The 15,826-nt window shown below is 42.6% G+C and overlaps 1 protein-coding gene across 3 annotated transcripts in view; it reads right to left on the bottom strand.

Annotated features, from left to right (window-relative positions):
• Positions 1 to 451: 451 nt before the first annotated feature.
• Positions 452 to 15,826, bottom strand: part of LOC113645751 (RAB3A interacting protein (rabin3)) — a 35,593-nt gene continuing 20,218 nt past the window's right edge. For 2 of the 3 annotated variants that reach the window (XM_027151576.2, XM_027151577.2), the window contains 8 exons: positions 14,675 to 14,770; positions 13,940 to 14,017; positions 12,706 to 12,909; positions 12,353 to 12,481; positions 5,682 to 5,794; positions 4,304 to 4,403; positions 3,136 to 3,205; positions 452 to 1,119 (listed from right to left, as the gene is read on the bottom strand). In XM_027151576.2, the coding sequence (XP_027007377.2) occupies positions 1,037 to 1,119; positions 3,136 to 3,205; positions 4,304 to 4,403; positions 5,682 to 5,794; positions 12,353 to 12,481; positions 12,706 to 12,909; positions 13,940 to 14,017; positions 14,675 to 14,770 (873 nt within the window). In that variant the 3' untranslated portion in view covers positions 452 to 1,036. The remainder of the gene's footprint in view (positions 1,120 to 3,135; positions 3,206 to 4,303; positions 4,404 to 5,681; positions 5,795 to 12,352; positions 12,482 to 12,705; positions 12,910 to 13,939; positions 14,018 to 14,674; positions 14,771 to 15,826) is intronic. The other variant, XM_027151578.2, reaches the window with a different exon arrangement.

Below are 15,826 nucleotides of genomic sequence, written 5' to 3'. Positions count from 1 at the left end.
AAGTTATTAATTTCTGATACCTGGTTGTTCACATCATGCAGGCCCTATCATGGTCTTGGCACATCAACACCCTGAAAGACCCAGAAGCGTAGTTTTTACACTTGCACCATTGAGAGCACCCTGACGGGAAGCGTCACTACGTGGTTTAGGGACAGCATCAAACAGGACAGGCAAGCTCTTCAGAGGATGATGTAGTTCGGATAAGCGGTAGAAAATGAATGAATTTGTGTTCTTTTTTTTGTAGAGGAATGATCAATGGGAATCTGCCTATTCTGTGCTGTATGCAGTAACTGTTTGTAAACACAGTGTATCTGTATCCTGCCCGTCTCACACTCAGTCTCTTGGGATCATACAAGACCACCATGACGTTAAGTCCTGAACATTATATAAAGTATACAGAACATGACTAATATCTGGCTTTTCATAAACAATAACAGTCGTACACGGCATCTGGAGGTATACAATTTTATTCGGTGTTTCAGAAAGGCACTAAAAATCAAAATGGGTTAAAGAGTGATGAGATTTGGAAGAAAATGCACAAACGACCGATGAGACGGTTCCAAGAAAAACAGATGTACGGCACATTCCACACACACACACACACACACACAACAGCACACCGCTAGCTAAATTTAGAGTGAACCGAAAGCACGAGTGGAGTCGAGTGTATGGGGTCTGATGCTTTCTTGTCTAAGGTGTACAGAATGGAATGGGAAAACAAACCCAGCATTACTGTCTGTGATTCTCCTTCATGTAGTGATCGGTACACTAACTGAACTCCGGTAAACTACTTCAGCATCTCCTGTTGGACTTTAAATACGAAAGGGCCTGGAAACATAGATGGTTAAGCTCTGACACACACACACACACACACAGACACAGACACACACACACACACACACACACACACACACACACACAAACAGTGCTGGAGTGTTGAGGTGAGAGGAAAGAGCACTGGTCCCTGTGACACCTCTTGGTTAACTGCAGAACCCCATCCCCCTGCACGTGTTTAAATCAGACACGGTCTCCTTGCTCACAGTTCGTCTCTGTAGTAGCCCAGCTTGGCGTATGACATCTCCTTACGCAGCTGCATGACCTCCCAGAACATCTGTTCAGCTGAAGGGGGAAAAAAAAAGCCACAGATATTGATCGTAAGATTACTGATTGGTGAGGAACACTAATGTTTTGTACTTGCTCTTGAACGGTGATAACTGAAGAAATCAATCAGTTAGCTGTTGAAGATTCTCTAATCTGATTGGTCAAAAAGGTGTCTTTTGTTTTTCTTCTTTTCTTTACACAACTGCTTGACTCAAGACTCAAGACAGTATTCCAGTTGAGCCACATGATCTAAGACTAATAATGAACCGTTTATTTAACATTTACGGAAGGTGTCTGTCTCGTGCGTCTCGATTCTTTGGAAGTTCCCCAGCATGAAAACGTCTTCAGGCATATACGCATTATTACATTCTATAACAACAAGGGGCGCAAATGCAGAATACGTTTTTTGATAATTGGCTCAAACACAAGTACACTCCAGGCTGTGTTTGTACAATGGCCACAGTTCAGCAGCTCTAGCAGTACGTGGTCTAGACAGATAAATACTTTATTGATCCTGAAGGAAAGTCAAGCATCCGATAGCAACACTGAGTATAAAGCACAGCACTATACTATATCCGTCATGTGACCAGCAATGGCGTAAAAACGTATCAATGTCTGGGATGTGGTAGCTCAGTGGTTAAGGTGTTGGGCTACTGATCATGGGTTCGAACCCCAGATCCACCAAGCTGCCACTGCTGGGCCCCTAAGCAAGGCCCTTAACCCTCAGTTCCTCAGTTGTAAGTCACTCTGGATAAGGGTGTCTGCTAAATGCTGTAAATGTAAAGGTAATGTCTCCATACTGCAGAGTGTTAGTGGACGCAGTAGGACATTAGGTTATTTCTCACCTACTGTTTAGTGAATGCTGAGAATTCAGACATCCTTCTGCTTTGTTGCACTACTTTCAGTAGAATAGAGATAATAATAGAGACAATCACACACGGCTTGTGCTGCCGGTCCTCTGTATGTTATTCGATACTGAACGCATTATATTATGCCACATGGACATTATCTATTTGTGAGTTTAGTTTAGTTTATTAATTCATAAAGCACATTTAAAAACAACAGCGGTCGCAGCCAAAGTGCTGTACATCGAGTAAAAACACACCAAAAGACGTAAAATTCTACACCTTCAAACAGAGTTAAACATACAGAATAAAAGTGGGGTTTTAAAGCAGATTCAAACAATGAGACGGTGGTAGCAGATCTTAAACGAAGAGGGAGATTGTTCCACAACTTTGGAGCTGCCGTAGCAAAAGCCCGAACGCCCTTAGTTTCAAAACGTGCACGAGGTACAGAGAGAAGGAATTGATTAGAAGACCGAAGAGATCTAGGGGTAGGGTACGGCGTGAGGAGGTCACAAAGATAAAGTAAACATAAAGTAAAATGTTAAAATCAATACGGGACTTAACCGGGAGCCAGTGTAACGAGGCAAGTACTGAGGTAATGTGCTCACGTTTTCTGGTGCAGGTCAGCAATCTCGCTGCGGCATTTTGTACCGGCTGTAAACTTTTGAGAGATGATTTAGGCAAGCCAAAATAAAGAGTTACAGGAATCCAATCTCGAAGTTATAAAAGCACGAATTATAGTTTGAAGGTCCTTCATAGAAAGAATCTTCTTGACTTTAGCAATTGATCTTAACTGCAAAAAGCTGCTTTTCACAACAGTACAGGACAAAGGACAGCATAGGATCAAAAACGACACCAAGGTTCCTCAAGGTGAGAGTCGACTTGTACCGAGTGTGTCGCAAAACTCTGTAGCTTATGAATGCTGTTGTTCATAACATCTCTGACTTGACTCCATAATACATGATAGCATAAGGATAATGGACGTAATTAATCATGGATATACTGTAGTGTCGTCGTCATAGTGCTGTGATCGTCTCAAAGTGGAGAAGACGGTCTGGAGTGGGTTATTCTGCTTATAGCTTATAGTATATAGCTTATACTGCACACAGCAAACGTGAGAACGATCCCAAATTGATCCATGAAGCACAAATCACACAGATTAAAGTTAAAAGATTAACGTTTAGCTCACCATCCTGCTGCTTGACCAGTCCTTGGTGGATGTAGCGAATGTAGGTAAAGAAGTTACAGACGGAGGTGATCTAGGATTAGAAAGGAGAGGTGAAGAGAAGAGTAGCCACTAAAGCTTACATGAACACTGTACACCATTCTTTCACTTCCTACTGATTGTCCCTCGTCATCAGTGACATCATAACTGGGGTTTAACTTTTACTCGTCACAGACACGACCGTACACAGGACTGACAACAGAATTAGAATAAAACAACACATTTAAATATGCAGGTAGAAAAGAATGTTAGTAATTGTCTACTATATGAAAGGATAGTATTTCACTAGAAGAAAAAAATAAGTCTATTATGCCATCTTCAGCTAGCTAATTTTGCAATTGGAGCCAGATCTCTGCTTCAAATATTGTTTTTCTTTATTCATTATTGAAATTTCTGAGCTATTGTTTCGGTTTATGTCACAGGATGATTTCAATTTAACGGCTCAATCGGAAAGGAAAAGAAAATACATCTTTCATATTTATCGTATTCAATAGAAACTCGACGGAAGGAAGAAAAGCTTCCATTCCAGGCGATCAGGGGTTCGTTCAGATGCTTCTACTTTTCGATAGATCGTTCGATGACGTTCTTATTTATTCTTTTTTAATTTCCAGAAAACAAATTAATGATAAATTTTACTACAGGTGCGACAACGAGTGTCTTCAGGAAGCCAATTTTTATATGATGCCTGCATTCATTTCCAGTGCCAACCCATCACAGGGCACACACACACTCTCATTCACTCACACACACACACACTACGTACAATTTCCCAGAGATGCCAATCAACCTACCATGCATGTCTTTGGACCGGGGGAGGAAACCGGAGTACCCGGAGGAAACCCCCGAGGCACGGGGAGAACATGCAAACTCCACACACACAAGGCGGAGGCGGGAATTGAACCCCCAACCCTGGAGGTGTGAGGCGAACGTGCTAACCACTAAGCCACCGTGCCCCCTTTTCAAAGTTTTTCAGTACTTAAAATTTCAAAACGCCAAACCCCAGATCTTCAGGCTCCTTGTACAAACCCTAGGTGACGGATAAGGCGGAGGCACAGATACTCATCCATGTTAGCTAACTGCGGTCAGAACACAGACAGCAGCACGTTAGGACAATCAGCAGGGAAACACTCACCCGATACCGACAGAAGGGAGAAATGTAGTAGTAGTTGCTGGAGTCCCCGAATTTGATTCTGTGCTTGCAGGTTTTAGTCTGGCCGCTGAGAGCGCACTTTCTGCAGACAGGAAAACATTCCCTTTAAATAAACAGCCGAGCATCCAAAAAGAAAATCTTTCGACATATAGTATTAATGTATACTGTTTATTCCCCGCCTTAGACTAATAACACCAGCTAAACTCACCTGCCTCTTCTAAAGAGAAAAAAACAGTGGGCTACAACGCTAACAAACACGAGAAACTACGTGGAGAATGAAGTGACAGAAAGGGGAAGAGATACAAAGACAGTGAGAGTGTGAGAGAGGATGTACACTTACGTGACTAGTTCAGACTTCCTGCTACTAGGGGGCGGCAAAACGGAAAGAAAGGAATATAGAAACAGACGAGATGGAAAACGCTGATAAACAGAAGCAGACATTCGATCAAAAAGGAGCTTAGGGAGGAAGGTGGAGTGTGTGAGAGCGAAAGCTGGATAGAAAACACTACTTTCCATCCGGACCCATCTTTTAGAAATCCCACGATCCTCCTCTAATCATTGCGGATGTGTAAGAGATATCTAATTAAATAACAAATTCATGAATACGAGTCGTTTTATTTTGTTACTGGAATTACACACAAGGTTCCACTTTATTCCTGAGAGGGAATCAGGACGGCAGATTCTCAACACGAACACGTTTCTTTTTAAAGCCACGGCGAAACTCCGAGCGCTACAGTACGTCATGCAGCCTATTACACTGGAACACTGATATATATATATATATACACACACACACAAACACAGCTATTAGCTTACATTATATAGTTACATTACTGTATATATTCACAGAATTTCCTTTCCTTTCCTTATGTAATTAATTACCAACTTTACTTTATTTACTTTATTAATTAACTAGCTTAACTTTCTGAACTTACTTGCCTTTTAACTTGCACAAAAAAAATACAGACATTTATAATTCATTTCACAATTGAAACATTTATAATTGAATTCACTTTCCTTACATTACTTATTTACTGCATGCGAACGTATGCAACTCCCTTTTTTCTTTATATTCAGTTTCTTTACTCGCTTACTTTACACTCCTGCTTCACTTCCTCGGTTCTCTAACGTAACTTGCTTTACACTAACTTAACTTTCTCTTTACTGAGCTACTTTAATCACTTTACTTTCCCGCTTAACTTTCTTACTACTTGACTTCAATACTATTAACTTACTTTATTTAATTAGCTTAATTTATCTGTGTGTTTATGAATTCATTCATTTACAGATTTCTTTGTTTATTTAAAGGGGTCGTCATCAGTCCCCTGCAGTTAGGGAGCAGGTGACCGGTGGTACTCACTTGGGCCCTCCACACTCCACAGCTGAGGCTTTCACTACCGGCAGCGGCTGGAATCCCACTGGCTCCACACTCAGTGTGTTTCTCTCCACAGATTCCAGGATGGCCGAGCCCAGCTATAAAAACACAAACGTGCACAATTTATATAAATTGGCATCTTAATGATCTCCATAACACAACAGTGGGGCTACAGTGAGCACAGCTTCACTACTTCAGCTTGCTTGATCCTGTGCACACTGTAGCCTCTGTGGAAACTGCTGTGGTGTACAGTACTGCTCTCATGACCCATCCGACTCAAGGTTTCACGTGTTCCAAGATGCTTTTCTGCTCACAATGATTGTAAAGAGTGTTTCACTGAGTTACTATAACCTTCGTGTCAGCTTCAAACTCTCACTCGCCAGGCTTACGGCTGGTATACACCAATCAGCAATCAGGAAATTGAAAAGAGTTCTGAAGGAGCTTTCAGTGTTGTACAGATCAGTCTAGCCTTCAATCCACACACACACATCAACAAGCCCTGTCACAGCTCCACTGCTTGTTCTTCCTTGGACCACTAACCAGTGCATACAGGGAACACCCCATAACACCTGCTGTTCTGGAGATGCTTTGACTCAGTCGTCTATAATAGTGGTCCCCAACCTTTTTTCACCGCGGACCGGTCAATGTTTGATCATTTTACCACGACCCGATGGGGGTGGGGGCTCTCTCACTCACTCATTTTCTACCGCTTATCTGAACTTCTCGGGTCACGGGGAGCCTGTGCCTATCTCAGGCGTCATCGGACATCGAGGCAGGATACACCCTGGACGGAGTGCCAACCCATCGCAGGGCACACACACTCTCATTCACTCACACACTACGGACAATTTTCCAGAGATGCCAATCAACCTACCATGCATGTCTTTGGACCGGGGGAGGAAACCGGAGTACCCGGAGGAAACCCCCGAGGCACGGGGAGAACATGCAAACTCCACACACACAAGGCAGAAGCGGGAATCGAACCCTGACCCTGGAGGTGTGAGGCGAATGTGCTATCCACTAAGCCACTGTGGGGGTGGGGGCTATACGATTAAATTAAAATTAATAATTTAAATTTAATTGTATTTAAACATGCCTTTTTAACTCACTACAATGCTAAATCAATGAGAACCCTGAGCTTGTTTCTTTGCAACGAGACGGTTCCAACTGGGGTAATAAGAGACAACTAGAACGTACATTTCCTGAAGAAAATGTAAATGGTGTTTGCACATGTCAAGTTCCCCTTATCGTGCTGAGTGTTTTATGTCACATGTCCATGTTGTAAAAAGTTTTTTGATTTTGCATATTTTGGGGGCGGGGCTATGACACAACTGGAAGGCCAGTTGGTACACCAATTTAAACGTTTGTTCACAGTATCACCCTAAAGGAGCTGGCCGAGTTTGGTGTAGAAAGTTCGAAAGCTTGCCGAGTTATAAACCTCCAAAATTTATAATGGGAGTCTATGGGAAAAAAGGCCATTTTGAAACCCAGTACCGGAAGTACCGGTACTCGGATTGCTTAGAAAAGTCATAGCACACCTCTCCTCAACGAGCCGGTCGATTTGACATGTCATTCATGGTTCTAGGACAAAAGCTGCGGGACAAGTTACGTGCCGAACTTTTGTCCGGAAGAATATGCAGGATAGTAAGAATGTTGCTTTGCACCATTAATGACACCCGAAGTGTGTTGCTTATGTCCAGTTTATTCCGTGGTTTTATTTTGGTTGCCGTCACTGCAGAAATCCCCGCTTCACACAGATAGCATGTTGGAAATGGTGATAGGGATGTAAGTGCTGTGGTGACAATCTCAGGGTATTTCGCCATGACTTTAATCCAGAACACCGGCAGAGTTTCTAACTTTGTAACGACGTCTGTTTCGTGCTCATTTTTGCTAATTTGTGGGTTAAATTTGAGCAAACACAATATACACGTACACCAAGCACTGTTAAACATGACAAAGTACCGGTGAACAGAGAGAAGAGCGATACACACCTTCTCTCTCCACCAAAGCTACAACACCACTGCCGCTCGCAGCCGCTCAGCTCCAGACGTCACCTAAACCCGGTCCGATATCATGATATTTTGCGCATGCGCGGTATTGGTGCGGCTTTAGGTGACGTCTCTCAGCTCCCGGTTAACATGTCGTCCATGGAAAGTCGCACAAACCCGAGAGAAATACACCACAGTAAATAAAATGGAAATAATTTAATGTTCCTTGGGCGGCCCGGTACCATTTGGTCCACGGGGGTTGGGGACCACTGCTGTATAACCATCACAATTTAGCTCTTGTCAAAGTCACTCAGATCCTTACGCTTCTCCTTTTTTCCTGCTTCCAACACATCAACTTCAATAACTGGTTGTTCACTTATAGCCTAAAGTATCCCACAAGTACTGCTATAATCGATGTTATTCACTTCACCTGTCAGTGGTTTTAATGTTATGGCTGATGTGTGTGTCTCTGTGTGCGAGCGTTTCTAGATATACAAACTTAAGGGTTACGTCATTTGTCTGAGTGAGATGAGCTCGTACGTAAAACGGACTCTCTCTTCCGTCCCAGGACAAAACGTATTTAAATATGATGGCGCAGGTAATCAAACTGAGGTTAACACACCCACATTTACTCGGGGAAGTTCAGGTGTCTAGTTAATGTTTACCTTATCGTGCTGAATGTGTGCAAGTGACACACATGATTCTACACACGAACATGTCCTATACACCTATCATGGTACGTACTGACAGTAGTAACGCCGAAACGAAAGTTCTGCAACTTACTGTACGTCTTTATTGACACACACTTGAAGATATCAACAACTAACCAAAGATAACAAAGAACATGCCCTTTTTCTGCCACGTTCGGTGGTTATACTGTGCTCTCTTTTTTACGTGCGATCACCCTTACGATTACCTACTGCTGCCACCTAGTGGATAGGTAAGCCATAAACTCACATTACTACATCTCCCCCTTCATAGGTTTTTGAAGACATATTACCCGGTCTGGTGGATTAATGCCTGACTTGTTAAGCCACTTTCAAAGAGCTCCACTGAGCCTCAAGAATTATTTAACATTAACTACAACTCGCTGTAAACATCCATTCATACTGTTTTTTTTTATTCCCTCACAAAGTCCTGTAAGTGTGCTGGTAGTCTTCTGTCTTGAAGCACTGGATCTCTTCTTCTCTCCCTCCGTGTTAGCTTGGTTTTCTCCATCCTGAGGCAACAGCCTGACACTGTGCTGTGTTCCTGAAACACTACCAGGTCTGAATTTGAATGCCCTGATGAAGGTGCTTACAGATCTCTGCCCTGACTACAGGAAGTATATCCGCCTGAATCTTTCCCTGCAATCTCTGTATGCTGCTCTGTCTGCGAATGCATTTGGTCCATTTGTATAAGACTGGTCGTGTCCCCGACTGTTTGAGTCCAGGAATCCATTTTGACCCATGACCAATATTTCTGGTAAATACAGGGTCACTCCCCTCGAAACTGTGCTCCCTTGTTTTGCGGTTATAATTCTGTTTCAACTTCACTTGTTTTTCTTCAACCCTCCCTTTCAGGTCTGGGTGTAACAAATCCATGGTGCATCAGAGTTTCCGACCACACGACATCTCTGCTGTAGATAAGCCTGTTGTGGTCTGAGGTGTTACTCTGTGGCTGAATAAGACCCTGGCTTATTTAACTTTCAGTGATCCCTCTGCGTATTTTCTCAACATCTCCTTAAAAGTCTTTACTGCCCTTTCTGCTAAGCTATTGCTAAATTCCTCACTCTTAAAACAAGTGCCATTACCTGAAACTATAAGTACTGGTAACCCACGGTTACTGAAACGAATACCTAGACGATCGATTGTCCTGTTTGATGTGGCAGAAATCACAGGATAGGCATCAATCCACTTAGAATGTGCATCCATGAGGATATAAATCATTCTTCCCATGAATGGCCCCACATTGACGGGATGAAGTAGGGCCACTGCTGGATTCTGACTCTTCTCCTGGCATGTATTACACATTTTTACCAGGTTCTCGTCATCCTGGTCTAGCTCTGGCCACCACACACAACTTTGTGCTAGAGCCTTCATCCGGGACACCTCAGGATGACACTGATGCAATTGTTGACGCACGTCTCTTTGGCCTGATCCGGGTACAATGACTCGAGCTCCCCATAACAAAACACTCAGTTCGTGCTTCCTCACATTGTATGGCCTAAACTCAATCCCTTCTTTCTGTACCATCTCCATAGCTCAACCAGTTATGACCCAGAAAAAAAGATCATCCATTTCTTTCTTTCATTCAATTCTGGCAAAAGACCTCCGCAGACTGTAAAAGTCTCTTGGAATGTGTGAACGCAGCATCTCGTTCTTTGTCCCATTTCCACTTTGTGTCCTCACACACCAGTTTATGTTGAGGAGTCTCTGCAACACCATTACCAATGTTTCTAAATGCTCCTGGTCATTAAGGCCTGTTATTAAAATGTCATCCAGGTAAATGGCCACATACAGTATGGAATATTGTGAGCTGATATACTCGTTCGATTCCTCATCAAGAGCTATTTGGTGAGAAGCATAGCTTAATTCTAGTTTGCTAAATGTCTCTCCCTCTGACAAGTTAACAAACAAGTCTTCTATTCTTGGGAATGAGTACCGCTCAATGGGGGCAGCCCATTCTGCATGTCTGACTGGCTCGATCACATCCTCCCTCAGTAAATGTTCCAGCTCGGGCTCCACTTTTGCTCTTGTGGCGTATGGAACTTTTCTTGGATTCGAATATAGAGGTGTTGCTTCTTTATCCACATAGATCCTCGCTTGTGGCCAGTCTGCCTAGTTCTTCTTTAAACACCTCCTCATGTTGTATAAGTACATCTCGTCTGCGATGTCTGTACATTTGTGCCACACCGTATGATTCACTGAGTTCCATTCTAATTCCAGTTCTTTTATCCAGCCTTGTCCAAGTAAATTTGGTCCAGTGCCTAACACTACTATTAAAGGTAAGTGCTTTACCGTTTTCTTGTACTTAACCCCAACTGTACCTGAACCCAATATCTCCATATATTTTTGCCCAGTGTATGTTTTCAGCTTAATGGGGCACTTTTTCAGCTCTGGCTTCCCTTGACTACTACCCAGTTTATTAAACTCAGTTTCGCAATACGTGACCACCTCAAACCGTGTCTCTGTCTCATTTACATCAATGTAATGATGAGGGCTGCTACTTTTGGAAACACTGAGTCATCAATACAATACAAACACGTCCTCTTCTGAATCCTTTTTTTCCTGGTCACTAATATGATGTGCCCTTTGGCCTTGTTCTTTGGCTTGTGTCCTCTTTCTTAATTTTAGTGAAAGTGACATACGGCTAAGTACGGTGACCCATACTCAGAATTCGTTCTCTGCATTTAACCCATCCAAAGTGCACACACACAGCAGTGAACACACACACACACCGTGAACACACACCCAGAGCCGTGGGCAGCCATTTTATGCTGCGGCACCCGGGGAGCAGTCGGGGGGTTCGGTGCCTTGCTCAAGGGCACCTCAGTCGTGGCCGGCCCGAGACTCGAACCCACAACCTTCGGGTTACAAGTCAGACTCTCTAACCATTAGGCCACGACTTGCTTCTCTCACCCTTTAACTGAGAAGATTCTTTGGTCACAAGAGATCTGCAAACTTTCTGAATATGTCCCTTTTTACCACATTTCCGAATTGAACCGACACTCGTCGCCAAAGTGCTGCCCACCCCCGCATGTGTAGCACGTTCGGTGTAGATCGCCACACCCATGTCTGTTTGCTACCATCTTCTGCACTTTTAGTGCCTTGTCCAATGTCAGCTGTGGTTCCAGTCAACACCTATTCCACAAAACAGCCAATCCCTCAGCATTTATGTCAGTTTGTCACCATAATTGCAGTCTTGTGCTAATTTTCTCAACACTGCCACAATAATCCAACACTGATTCTCCTGGCTTTCAGGACCTGGAGTTGAACTTCAAATGCTGGACAATCTCGCTTGGTTTTGGATTGAAAGGCTCCTTCAATAGTTGAACAAGATCATCAAACGTTTTCTGACCGGGTTTTATAGGGCAAAGTCAAACTGTCCGTGTCAAACTGTATGTCTGACTACCCACCAAACTCAACAAAATCGCCTTCTTTCTGTCTGCTTCTGTAATACCATTTGCATCAAATAAATGTTGTAGAACCTCACAATATTCTTCCCACGATTGGTCCTGGCTCTTTAATCAGCCGTGTTGCTTATCGAACTCGGCATGTTTTTTTTTAATTCCGTTAAGTGTAATCTCACTCGGTTCTCTTTTATCCTCGTTGCCATAGTAACACAAAAACAACAGTTCCGCAACTATCTTTTTGACACACACACGAAGATATCAACAACTAACCAAAGATAACGAAGAACGCGCCCATTTTCAGGAGCGTTCGTTGCTCTCACTGAGTTCCGTTTTTACCTTCGCTCACCCTTACAATTACCTACTGCTGCCACCTAGTGGAAGACACCAGTATTAGTGTTTGTATGAAGAGCTGCTCTGTGTACATGAAAGGACAAATGCATTCATTTATTAATAATTAAACTAGTATTTGGTCATGGGACTATATATATAAGAATAAAAATCATATCTCTAATATTAACAGGATGACAAAGGCGTGCACGCACACACACACACACCTCACTCTTGCAGAATGTGAGACACGGGTAAATGTCCTCTCTGTAGACTCTTTCCAAGAAAGAGCAATTCCTCTCGAGAGTGGGTTCCTCCTTCCATGCCTTAAACTCATTGAATAAAATGGAATCCACCTGCATGTACAAACACACACACACACACACACACACAATTTAAAAATGTTATTTTTTATATATTATTATAACAATGTGGAGCTTATTTTAACAGAAAACACGGGGAATAAATCTGGACTGGGACATATGATGATGATGATGGTGGTCACGTGTCTACAAACCTGCAGGCACACACAGTGTATGATGAGTGTACAGAGTGTATAGAAATTCTACAGCTTTCTTGCCTCCTTGCAGTCACGTATGATGGGTTGGGGAGCGCTGAGCTCCTGCTGGCTGCCCAGCATAGCACTACTGGTGCTCTTATTGCGTGCATGGCCTTTCTTAAATGGCACCCTGGAGCCTGATGGCAGCTCCTTACACGGTGACGTAGGAGACGTGGACAGAACAAGAGTCTTCAGTGCAGCCACCTCGGCCTGGAGAACATCGATCTGTAGAGAAAAGCAGACGAGAGGAAAGAATAATTGCATAATTTAGCTACTTTATATATAGTAAATAATGTATATTTAGCAGTGAATACGAAGGCTTATCTTGTTTAATCATTAGTCTAGAGTAGACTACAGTGGTTCAGAAATATTAAATATTAAGTGCACTTTATCTTCTGAACTTCATTAAGTAAATCTGTTATCAGACAAATTTCTTGGATGAGATAAATCAAGTTTCTATGTGCTCACCTTCATATTAAAGGCAGGGTCTCCGATTTTTGAAAGCCAATGTTGACATAAAATCACCAAAACAAACACGCCACTAACACAAACAGGTCCCACCCCTGTATCGATAGCTCCGCCCACACATACATACGTAACCAAGCAACTAATGGAAAGAAATGTGTCTTTATCATAGCTGAAGGGAAGAACTATACGATTGCAGATAAACAAACAAGCAAAAATGACATACAAGCATAATCATGTAAAGGACAAAGGCATATATTAGTTCTGTGTAACAAAGCAAAACCAACGTTACTCACCTATCGAGAAGGAAAAAATCCCCTCGGCGTCTTAAGTAAAGTTGAGTTTCCCGAGTCAATAACTCCTGAGCTAAACGCTGTTACTACACAAAACGCGGTTGTAGCTGCCTCTCTACATTACTACGATAGAAAAGAGGTGTTATTTGTGTAGTAACAGCGTTTAGCTCAGGAGTTATTGACTCGGGAAACTCCAACCTGTGAATATGTGGCCAACTTCCTGCTCCTTCAGTTCTCTCCAGCGCTGGAAAGCTGATCCTATATTAACACGTCCTACTTCTTGCCTTATCGTAAGTCTTTCTTTGCTTTTATCCTCCATGTCGATGTTAAAACCGCTTCCTGCTAATGTCACACATGCGCACTGAACACTCTCTCCGCCCATATTGACAAGCCCCGCCCCTTTCTGCTCATCGGCTACACGTTCGTTTTGATTTTTGTTTATTATTCGGCCTGACTGAAGCATTTCGGAGACCCCACCTTTAACCACCGTTTCTTACCTTCCCCAGGGCTTCCTTCAACTGCTTCTCTGCGTTGGCCTGCTTTACGTTCGCCTCTCGCACCATCTTGTGAGCTTCCTGTTGAGACAGTATTCATGTCAGACTTTTGTCCCTAGCTTCCCACGTTGCCATTATTTTCCATGATTCCCCACACCGTGAGCCGACCCAAGCCAGTCCAGCTCGCCTCTCTCTCTCTCTCTCTCTCTCTCTCTCTCTCTCTCTCTCTCCCACACACAATCATTCACAAGGGAAGAGAGTTATCCAACATCTCTAGGAATGACAGTGGAGACACAGGAGAGGTAGGAAGTAAGTAAGTGATGAGAAACAGAAATAGAAATGGAGTAGGAGGGGGACATGAAGCCAAAGACCATGACAAAAGAATACATGAATAGGACAGAATAGAATAGTATAAAATAGAATAGAAAACAGCTACTCAAGCAGCTCATCAGCACATCGCCATTCTCACAAGCTAATCTTATCTACAAATCTATATAGTTTCTTTCCCCAAATCTGGTGGATGGGTCTTTATAATAAAGTCCAACACAGCAATAATTACATGCATTTTTACTGTAATTAGACGACTTTTATAATTTGTTTACATCCTTGCCTGCTGGAAATGAATCATACAAAGCTGAAGATGTGCTATGCCACTGTTGAGAAGCTCTGTATCTTGGCAGACACAACCACTAAAACAGAAAAAACCCAACACCTCAAATCAAACGAATAAAAACAAACCTCAAACAGGCTAGCAGTGAGTTCCTCCAGCTCCTGCCCCAGCTGGTCCCTGACTTTAGAAAGTCTCTCACACTCCTCGTCTTTTAACTTAAGCTCCTTCAGGAACCAAACGATGAAATGAAGACAAAAAGAAAATGGGAAAAATGATGAATGAATGAACAAAAAAAAAAAAAAAAAAAAGTGAGGGAAATGTGGGTTTTCTTTTCGGTGACCGACAGGTCCAGGAGTGTGTTTGTTCGGATGAATCTCATTGGTGTCACACAGTGGATCGAGTGTGTCGGTAACACTAATGTCCACTCTACAAGAGACTCCACTTGATCCGGTTTCACTTTGTCAATGCGGAGCAAAATGAATGTATACAAACTACATGAAATTCTGTGAAATTGAGTTCATTAGTGAGATAATGATGTATTGACACGTTGATAGAATCTTCAGTGCTTTCCCACAGCATACAGTCTTCACCTCATACAGATAGACATTCGTACCTGCTCCAGAAGGATTGGCTCCTTTGGTAAAGATGGTTAAAACACACAAAACCCGATGTCGACGGAGTCCACGAGGACGCCTCCACCACCACCACCAACAAGTATAATCCTTTTTTTGTTGCTAATTTGTATTCCAAAGTTTACCCTTTATCTGCTGGGTATTGTGATAATCCCAGATAAAGCCTACAAACTACTCGTTCTTGAAATATTGAGCTAACTGGAATCCCAGACAGACGCACGGATGGACACTCTGGTGGAACGATGTGTTCCTGAATATTAACATATAAGAAACATCTTTGTATGACAAACATGATGGAAGCTTTTAAAGAAAAATCATTTCAGATATTTATACCTTGCTGTGACCTTGTTCCTGATCTAATCAATTCATTTACTAGTAACTATAATTGTGGGCAAGTGGTAGAGTGGTAATTGTGGTACAGTGTGTAAAATGTTAAGACTAATGACTGGAAGATTGAGTTCAGATCCCAAGACCACCAAACTGCCTAAGTATTGATGAGGATATGTGGGATACATGGCATGACATCGTTGAAGGACTACTGTAATAATATTCAAGATAAAAATCTACCCAAGAAGCTACAACTTGCTTGTGGTTAGAGCTTCCAGTTGGACAACCTTCCAAATCCACACAAATATGGTTCACTGCTTC

The sequence above is a fragment of the Tachysurus fulvidraco genome, chromosome 19, assembly GCF_022655615.1.
Source record: "Tachysurus fulvidraco isolate hzauxx_2018 chromosome 19, HZAU_PFXX_2.0, whole genome shotgun sequence".
Lineage (NCBI taxonomy): Eukaryota > Metazoa > Chordata > Actinopteri > Siluriformes > Bagridae > Tachysurus > Tachysurus fulvidraco.
Note: the sequence above shows the minus strand (reverse complement) of the source record. Positions and strands in the feature narration are given on the sequence as shown.